Source organism: Nylanderia fulva, unplaced genomic scaffold, assembly GCF_048542155.1.
Source record: "Nylanderia fulva isolate GAGA-0341 unplaced genomic scaffold, ASM4854215v1 Scaffold196, whole genome shotgun sequence".
Taxonomy (NCBI): Eukaryota; Metazoa; Arthropoda; class Insecta; order Hymenoptera; family Formicidae; genus Nylanderia; species Nylanderia fulva.
Window position 1 is genome coordinate 93721 of NW_028190227.1, and position 10372 is coordinate 104092.

Sequence of the window (10372 nt, forward strand, 5' to 3'; positions counted from 1 at the left end):
ATTTGTGTCCTTTGGTTCTTCCACCTCAGTTATTCGAAGATGACTGGCGGAGCATCGCAGAAGATTTTGAAGATATATGGGACTTTCCACATTGCATTGGAGCAATCGATGGAAAGCATGTAACCATTCAAGTAAGTAATACTTGTATTATAATTCTTTTCAGGCATTATTCAAATATTAAAAACTATCGGGAAATAAATAGAAAAAACAATACGAGCAGACTCCAATTTTCTTGCAGTATGTGAAAAATATATAATAATCTTTGTGTAATTTCAGTGTCCGGATAATGCTGGCTCCAATTTCTACAACTATAAAAACAGTCATAGCATTGTGCTATTAGCTATTTGTGATGCCAATTATATTTTCCGGTTCGTCGATATTGGTGCGTATGGCAGGCGAAGTGATGGAGGCATTTTTCGTGAAAGCCGATTCGGTCAACAACTTAATGCAGGTCAAATGAATATCCCAAAATCGGACAGTTTTTACAAAGGAGGCCCGTCTTTGCCTTACTGCATTGTCGGGGATGAAGCCTTTCCATTGAAATCATATTTGCTAAGGCCATACTCTGGCAAAAATAACTTGTCCGCCGAACAGCACATCTTCAATTATAGACTCAGTAGAGCCAGACGAGTGATAGAGAATTGTTTCGGAATACTTGCTAGCCAATGGCGAGTTTATCGAAAACCGATCATTAGTAGTGTGGAAACTGCTATGAAGATCGTACAAGGTACAATCTGCATTCATAACTGGCTCCGCAAGAGTGATATCGAGAAGAACAATTATATTCCACCAGGTATGTTGGATAAAGAAACGGCTGTGGGTGATCACATACGAGGTTCGTGGAGGACGATTATGGAAGATGGTTGTGCATTTGTGGACATCTCCAAATGTAGTACAAATACAAGTACTCGGGGTGCCATGCTCATTAGAGATGAATTTTGTAAATATTTTAATAATGAAGGCTCAGTAGCATGGCAAAATGATAAATGATACATTAGCATATTATTTCGTTTTATTTATAATATTATACTAGACATCACAGATATAATCATTATTTGTATACTACACATGCAAAGGAAATAAATCACACCTTTTAATCATGCAAACTAATTCTTTAAAACTTCTTTTTCCTACTTTCCCAGATAATCATAACTTTAATGTTTCTTGGTATCCCGGTCCAGTTGAGTAATAACTATTTGAATAAATACGCTTCGGCTTTATTGCACTAACAAAATCAGTCTCGTTTTATTACTATACGTATACATATATTATTCATATTATTATATTTTACGTTATATTATTGTTGTTGCCGAATTGTCGTTACGCAATAATTCAGCACGTAAGAGCTCGTGAATTTTCAACATTATTGCGCGTCTGCGGACTGATGACAACTCTCGTAGCTGGCAGGCAATCATCGAAGTAAAATTGTCAACTTCGTCAAGAACAGGAGGAGTTGGCAAAGGTGGTCGTGGAGTCTGCAAGGCCTCTGCTATCTGCTTCATCAAGTCTTCTTCGCGCTCAGTACTTTTTCGTTTTCTTTTCATTCCTGAAAATGAAAGAATGACTTTTACATAATAATACATTTTGTATTATTGGACAAAATTGATGTAGCTAGCTGTAATAGTACTAACAAGTGAGATATTCAATTTGTACAATTTTCCTACAATATATATATATGTGTGTCGGTTGATAATTAATGTGGAATTTTGAATATAATGCGGGGTCTACGATGCAGTCGTTACAATGTTACGACGCTGTGACGGATCAATCAAAGAAGAGAATATATGATTTTTTTTCTCTGATTGGTCCGTTGCAGCGTCGTATTGTCATAACGACTACATTGTAGACTCTGCAAAAGTTTTATTTTATTATTGCATATTCTTCTTATTATTCTCTTTCTGTTTTTAAATTTATTTACTTGCCCGTACAGCTTATGAACGAAATACTTTTTGATGCATCAATCGCACCGTTGACTTCTACGACGTCCACACTTTGGATTTCCGTGTCATCATTGCTAGTGTCTTCCTCACGACTCATCATATTTGAAACTGTCCTGAAATACAATAAAATGAAATAATATCAATATTAACTGTTTTTAGTATTGCAGTGAATGCTTTTGTGAAATACTAACTCTTTTTCCAAAGAAGTGTCACGTAAGAAAGACAACAATTCGTAATGTTGCCACTTTCTGCGAGATGGTTTACTTCCTGATCCACTTGGCAACTTTTCAAGAGAGATTATTTTCATGTAACGATCCCTTAAGTTCTTCCATTTTTTTTTTACCTCATCGACAGAACATTCGCCTGTAATAATAAAATCGTACTGTTATATCACTTTAATTCTATTGAGTTTTCTTTAACTACTCTCTTTCTCTCTCTCTCTCTCTCTCTCTCTCTCTCACACATACACACACAAATATATATACGTACCATTCGTCGCATTAGCCACTTGCTTCCAAAGTTGTTGTACAGTTTGCCTGTCACGTTTTGTTATACTCAGTTTTTGATTCCATAACAGTTCTCGTGCCGACACTTCTGTAATGATAAGTTCTTCCAGGTTTTCCACTGGGCACGGCTCTTGTGTCGGAAGAGGCGATTCTATTACAATCTGCTCTGCTCCATTAATCGCACTTCGGCGCACAATGCTTCCATCTTCTACAAGATATTTAAATTTTTACATTCGCTCAAATAGTATTATATCGGTCACTTTCACCTTTTATATTTTACTTACCACATTTGGGATATAAATACAAGCTATTCACATCAAAAACAATCTCTGAATAATTTGCAAAACATTCATGGGACCATGTTTCTTCATCCTCAAGGTCCCCAAGAATTATTTCGCATAATCCGCATGTGTATACTTTCTGCCATAAAAAAAAAATCAATTATATCACCCGATGTGTCATTCTAAAGTTCGGTTCCAAGTCATAAATGTTTATAAGAATTGAAATAGATTCGTACGCACATGTTACGGTACGTTTTTCTCTTCCGAAACGACCAAAACATACACTTAACCTCCAATCTTGAATTATGCACAATCATATATATTACCTTCGCGATTGCTTTCTTAATATTTTTTTATATTAAACTTATATTATATTTGGATATAATAACATACACTAACCTTTGGAATCTCCACATTTACTCCTGCCATCGTTTCAATTTTATTTTGAAATGTGCACAAATAACCACTCCCGCGTTGCCGCAAGTGAAGTTGGATTATTCCAACTTCACTTGCGGCAACGCAGGAGTGATTCAGAAGCCCCTAGATCTAGTTCTTTCTGAACTGCCGCGCGCGGCAACTTGCCGCGTCCATCAGTAGGCACCTTTAGGGGTCTTCCCTGAGGCGCTCGTGCATGTGCGCGGTGTGGATACGCCGCAGGGGCGTTACCACGTGGCGCCTATGTGGTGTTGAGACGCCACATTTATAATAAAAATTTTATAGATAAAGGGGTCAAAAAATTCCCATTATAATTTTAACTAAAATTCGATAAAAATTAAGAATATTTTCTATGTTTAGCTATGGATATTCGCAAATTTTTTTCTAAAAGCAAAATTGGTTTAGAAGATATAGTCCAGATAAATCCAGAACCATCTACAAGTATATAATCGTTAAATGAATTAGTTGGAAGACGTAGAGGTAGACGATACTATTTATGAAGAAAACGTACCAAATTTTTGATACTCTCAAGAGATTTACCTTGCAAAAGAGAGTCAATAAAGCAAATACGTCTACATAATTATCCCAAACGAAATTTTCGTTCATTTCAAGTTAATGGTTCTCTAAATTTCAATAGTTGCAATATTCACGTGAGAGATGCAGCATTTTGCTATGCTTGTATGCAATTTGAGACACCTGGTAATAAGGAGAAAATATTTACTAAATCAGGATTTCGATCATGGAAGCATGCGTTAGATGCAAGAGGTTTTCTGAGATATGAACAAAGTATACACCATTTGCAAGCAATAGCATTATGGCAAGAAAAGATGCACAGAACCGACACTTCTCAATCTATTTCTACGCTTATTAATTCAAATGTACTTGAAAAAATCGCTATTATATTAAAACTATTGCAGAAATTGTTCAATTTTTAGTGGTAAATGAACATTGCCTTGCAGGGACACTTTAATATCAAAGATGATGAACAAGGCCTTTTTAAAAATGTATTTGAATATACTTAAAAAAAAAAGACAAATATCTTTCAGAATGTCAATTAACAATTTCAAAAAACGCAATTTACACATCTCCAGAAATACAAAATAAAATTATAGCTGTAATTACAAAAATTGTGCGAGAAAATGTTGTCCAAGAAATAAACAGTGTTGACGTAAATTGGTTTACTTTATTAGAAGATGGAACACACAATAAAACACAACAGAGAAAACATATCAATTGCTATTAGATATGTAAAAGATGGCAAAGTTAAGGAATCACTTCTCATCTTAACAACTACTAAAAAATTAAACGCGGAGACATTCACACAAGAAACTTTAAAAGTTTTAAAAGAGAATAACTTAAAAACAGACTATCTTCTAAGTCAATGTTATGACGGAGCAAGTGTAATAAGTGGTAAAGTAGGAGTTTCAGCACGTATTCAAAAAGCAGTTAAAAAGACTGTGTCCTATGTACATTGCTTTAATCACAGATTGCATTTAATCATTATAAAAGCAATATCCGAAATTACAATTCTAAAGCATTTTTTTACCAGTGTGTCACATTGCATGAGTTTTTTCATCATGCTACCTTAGCATCCTTAGCAATAGAATTTATCCATAAAGAGGCAAAGATGTACATATCAGTGAAGAACAAATCAAGACAGTGGCGGAGGACGTATGTTTCCTTACTTATTTTAACTTATGTTTAAAAACAATTTGACATATATTCATGACATATTTTATCAAGATTTATCAATTTTTATTTTACATATATGGAAAAGAAATTTTATAACTTTTGTTAGATTAGGTTGTTAGGTTTTGTTAGATTATATTTCGCGGTTTTTCGATATATTAGTCAATTCTTTTCGAGTTTTTATATGGATCAAATAAAGTATTCTTATAAAAGGTAAAATGAACGGCATGTATATTTAATAAATTTTATATAATTTTGGATAAATACTTTCGGGTTTAACCTTTAGAGGACGGGCGTATTTTTTTGTAACCTTTGTAATTTGAAGTAAGAATTTTTATATTTTTATTATAGTGTTGTACCATGAAAAATAAGCGACTCTTATAGACCCAAAATATTGGCTTCCCGTCCTCTAAAGATTAATATATACATGAAAAGGTTATTAATTATATCGAACTAGAAAAAAAACATTTTTCCATCCTACAAAATTAATTTTTTAACAAGTATGATATTTAAGGAACAATTATTCTTTCTTTTAACTTATTTTCTATTGTGCAATTTTCACGTTTACACATACAATTAATTGCATAATATATATTACATAGGTTAGGTAGCCCAATTATACGAAGGAAAAAATATAGTGCGACTCTTAGAACAGCGATGGTCGGATCACTTGGCAGCGGCTAAAGTAATTTTTTCTAATTATAGTAAAATACTTAAAACATTAGAGGAAATTCCCCCAAAAAAATTCAATGGTGGCGACATAGCAAAAAGTGTTGGGCTGCTTAATGTTATGAAAAAACTTGACTTTCGTTTTGCTATGGTTCTAGCAAATAAAATATTATCGATGCTGGAAATCAGCCGATGCTGCTAGCATCGCTAGCGGGAAAGAGAGAGACGGCTGTCACTAAGCCGCAGCGCAACGGCCAGCGAACGCGTCCGTTCGGGCCATTGTATACCGCCAGCCGTGATAAATATTTGTTTAACACGTATCTTTTCGTTCCTTCTAGAAAGACCCGAATAATAGAATTTGTTGTCGGATTGTTTTTCCCGCCGGATCTTTCTAGAAGGATCAGTGTCCTTATAAGGCGCAAAAGTCGAGCGCGATTCGCAGTCGCCTTTCGATAATCGACGAGATAAACGAGAATTTGTACACGCGAAAATTATTACTGACACGGCTACTTTTTTGGATACTGATTCGAATTCGGACACGATTTCGCCGACTAGAGGCGTCGGGGCATAATACCTGTAGTTATTAAATCCGGAATCGGAATAATTGTTATTATCGCTTGCGTTTTTCGAGTTCTTTTAATAAAAGTGCAAGTTCTTTTGAAACCGACTCAATTTATTTATTGGGCAGTCGCCCGATCTATCTCTCGAAAATTTCTCTCTCCTCACTGCGCTTCACTCGCGCTACAAGTCCGCTCGCGAACAGAAAACTACAACTATTTTAATGACCAGCATTGTCGTGCAACGTGCAATTAATGAAATTTAAATTAGTTTTTTATTTTTTTCTGATATTTAACTACAGATATACATATATAGTAAATAGGTTACTATCACTACATTATAGTAGGTTACAACCCAATAGGTACTACCTACCAATAAAATGGTTATTCTTTATGTTCCTAAATTTTGTGATATCTTGATAATTATATTTATTGTAAAGATATTATTTTTATTTTAAAAATATTGTTTGGTTGGTTTATACTATTTTCACTTTTTGATTAGTATATTATTTAATATTTTTATTTAATACTTAAACTAAAAAGTTTTATTTTTTGTTTTATATTATAGAGAGAGAGTTTAAAACAGGGACCTGGACCGTACCAGAACCGAAACCGATAACCGTTCATACCGTTTTTTTTAGTAGAACCGAAACCGTAAACCGTATTGAAATTCTATTAAATTTATAACACCGGAACTATAACCGGACTGTTAAATTATTTTCGGTTTACAGTTATTTTCGGTATTTCTTTTCGGTTTTTACGCAAATGTCTATATTTATCAGAAATCTCTATATTTCTCAGAAATGTATATATTTTATATTTTTGCAAAAGGACATATAAATTGAATCTCTAAATCATTATTATAATTATTGTCTGCCTCTTTTTATAACAGAAAGAACTATTCTAGCGATGGCAATAAAAAAAACGAAGAGAATTCCGATAAAAATGGATCGCCTGTAAAACGTTCCAAAATCACTTAGGATTAGGATTAGGCAACTTGATGTTGATTGTTGCATTCATTATTTGATATCTCGAAGTGCAATTTTCCTTATAACTTATAAGTTTCCTTATACTTGTAACAAAATTTATTTATGACATGAAATAATTAAATACATGATACATAAATATATTTTCATATATGATACAGTGTTGTTTATTTATACCATTAGATTCATAACTTTTTAAAATAACAATTAAAAACTTAATATATTTAGAAATTAACTTGAATAAAAATTAATTTAATTTAAAAAAGATAATTTAAAAAAACCGGAACCGAAAATACCGTAATTTAAACGGTTTCGGTATCCTTTATTTATCAAGAAACCGAAACTGGAACCGGAACAGTTATTAAATATTTTATTAAACCGTAACTGAAACCGAACCCTAATTCTGTTTCGGTCCGGATCCCTGGTTTAAAGTTTAAATATAAAACTACATAAACGTAAATTTTATAGTTACTTCAGTAATCCAATTAAAAATAATATTTAGAAATTTATTATTTAAGACGTTTAAAATAGGCACTATCTTTATTTATTTATTTAATAAACAAGGTACCATATGTATTTGGCGTTTGAGTATACTTTTGTCTGTGTATTACTATTTAATTGTTTAATACAAAAAATAATTTTAACTGAAATAATAAGTTGAAAAATGTTATAAATTTATGGTTCGTCCTGGTAATTCTTGTCCTACCCTGTCAATCTTCTTGCTTGCTCTAGCATTTTAGTCTGGCTACGCTCCTGTACGTATGCCATAATTGTGATTCGGAATAGATACAAATCTCCTTTGTACAAGTAGATTATTTACTATTATTTTGAATTAAATCATTTTGTATATTTAAAAAGTCACAAAATTAATGTGGCATAAGTAATAATTATGTTGTGATATTATTTTTAATTATTTTGCCTAATATAATTTTTTTTTAGTTTTTTAAAGATTATAAAAATAGCCTACCTATTTGTTTTATTTTTTTATTTTAATAATATAATAAAAGTTTTTAATAAAAATTATAATAAAAGTTATATTACATAATAAAAGATTAGAATAAAATAACATTAAGAATATATAATTCAGCCTCCTACATAAATACAACATATATATCTATATCGGCTTATTGGCCATACCGCGATGTTCTTTGCGTCAACAAAATTAATTTTTTCGTTGGATTAGGAATAGTATCCTTAGTTTGGATCCCTAATTCCTGCAATACCCCTTTAATTTAAACCCCCTGTAATGCTACAAGGCGAGAAAAATATTGGTCCGAAAGTCAGTTGAATCGGAAATCGAACCCGAGACCTTTCGCTTGCCGGACGAATGCTCTTTCAACTGAGCTATCCAGACACTTACTAAACAATACTTCCCTCTGCCTTTGTAGCCAAATAACACCATGAATTCTGCCAAGGCGTAAATAAATAACATTAAGAATATTATATATTCTTAATTAGGGATACCAAGGATATTATTCCTAATCCAACGAAAAAATTAATTTTGTGGGCGCAAAGAACATCGCGGTATGGCCAATAAGCCGATATAGATATATATGTTGTATTATAATAAAAGTTATTTTACATTAATAAAAAAAATAATTTTTATTTAATTTTCCTGAAAATAAGAACTGGTACTTTCATCCCCATGTGTTACTTTCGCCCTAGACCCCCAGGATAAAAGTAACCATAATTGCACTTGCGAAAAGTTAAAGTAACTTATTAAATACCTATCATTTGAAGATAAAACATAGATATAATAATAAACCAATAAATGGAGTATTTCAAGAAATAATCAGTTTGAATATATTTCTAAAGGTAATTGATTACTGACTTAAAATGTAAAAAATGTTACTTTTGTCTCCGGTCTCCCCTATATTTCTTTTTTAAATTTTATAATTCATTTTTATATTTTTTTTAACATTTCGCCGCGGCTTTCCATTAGGTAAATCGTAGTAATGGATATTGTAATGATAAATATCTGTTTATAAATTCCAGCGGCCGGACATCAGCGCTCCATTTGTTTATATAAACATATCCCGACACATTAGCTGATAAACGGCCTCGTCCCGCGTAACGTCGTATCTCTTGCCAACAAAAGCCCCCCCCCCCCCCCCCGCGTGACATTCAAGGACCAGGATTAGAACTCTCCTTATATTCCTACTCTCATACGTGTTATTGTCAATAGTTTGCATTATTGCTAACACATTGCTAACATTGCTTTGTTCTATTTATTTGCTATTATTCTATTTATTAGATACAGGAATTAACAAAAATTGGTGGACTTACATACAAACATACAATAAAAAGGATGTCTAAATTTTCCAATGTAGTATCAAAAGGCTATAGTTGGATAGACTTTAAAGAAAAAAATAAGTTTTTTCTTCTACGTATTTCAGCTGTTATAATAAGTAATATATATGTGTACATATATGTATACCAATGATCCATAATAATTCAATTCTTTTTGTATGGAAGTGTAAATTGTTCTGACGTATCAATTGGATATCAAATACAGATTCAAGAAATTATATATGTATGTATGTATATTAATTAACTAAAGATGAAGGTCGACACAACACAACTTAGAATGGATTCAGTATATATTCCAACCATCTGACTTTGAAGAAACAACTTTATTTTAATACTCATATTTTGTTAGAGAAAATAATGATAAACTACTAGTTTGGATAAGTTTATTCCTAAACATCAAAAAAAATTCTCGTGAATTATTCACGAAAGTTATAAATATAGCCAGTTAAAGCCCAGTATAAGAAAACCAAATTTGAAAAAATTAGTTGAGAATATTTTCTCCTTAAAAAAAGAGAAACTGCACGCAATTCGAATATTTTCCTCATTTTTGACGAATCTCTAATTTCAGGCTTCTTAAATCGCATTATTACATTATCATTTCATCGCAATCAATCACAATCATACGCATTTTTATTTCACCACATTCATATTCACACTCATTTTACTTCTCGCGATATTCTATTATAATTCCTTACATTCCTTTCGTCACCGAGCACTAAGCGTGGTGCCCTCAAATAACAAACTTGTTACCATCACCTTAAATAATTTCTTTCGTTAACGAGCATTTATGTATTATTATCTTCCCCTTGAAATTAAATTCAGAGATGTATGAAAACATATAGATATGATATTAATATTTTCTTCTCAAGAATTAATTTTCCTTGTTCCATAACAATCTTATATTAAAACTAAGTATAGTCATTAAGTAATAAGTATTTATCCCTCCATAATATCAAAATATTTATATGTATAACACTGTAAACGACCAATCCAAGATAC

At 32.0% G+C, this 10372-nt stretch overlaps 1 protein-coding gene across 5 annotated transcripts; it reads right to left on the reverse strand.

Moving 5' to 3' along the window:
* Window positions 1-428: 428 nt before the first annotated feature.
* On the reverse strand, window positions 429-3232 carry LOC114937152 (uncharacterized). 5 transcript variants are annotated; one of them, XM_029310568.2, is made up of 6 exons: window positions 3127-3230; window positions 2731-2866; window positions 2430-2654; window positions 2132-2303; window positions 1923-2053; window positions 429-1546 (listed from the first exon to the last, which is right to left on the reverse strand). In XM_029310568.2, the coding sequence occupies exons 1-6, from the start codon at window positions 3154-3156 to the stop codon at window positions 1293-1295; spliced, it is 948 nt and encodes a 315-aa protein (XP_029166401.1). In that variant the 5' UTR covers window positions 3157-3230; the 3' UTR covers window positions 429-1292. The 5 variants fall into 5 exon arrangements, with proteins under 5 accessions (XP_029166401.1, XP_029166419.1, XP_029166410.1 ...); XM_029310586.2 differs by having other exon boundaries at window positions 1968-2053; window positions 3127-3229; XM_029310577.2 differs by having other exon boundaries at window positions 1947-2053; window positions 3127-3229.
* Window positions 3233-10372: the final 7140 nt, after the last annotated feature.

Coding starts and splice junctions, on each gene's coding strand:
- LOC114937152 (XM_029310568.2), bottom strand. CDS start 3,156: ATGGCAGGAGTAAATGTGGAGATTCCAAAG. Junction 2,304..2,429: donor AGTGGCTAATGCGACGAATG/GTACGTATATAT, acceptor TTATTATTACAG/GCGAATGTTCTGTCGATGAG. Junction 1,547..1,922: donor TTCGTTCATAAGCTGTACGG/GCAAGTAAATAA, acceptor TTTCATTTTCAG/GAATGAAAAGAAAACGAAAA.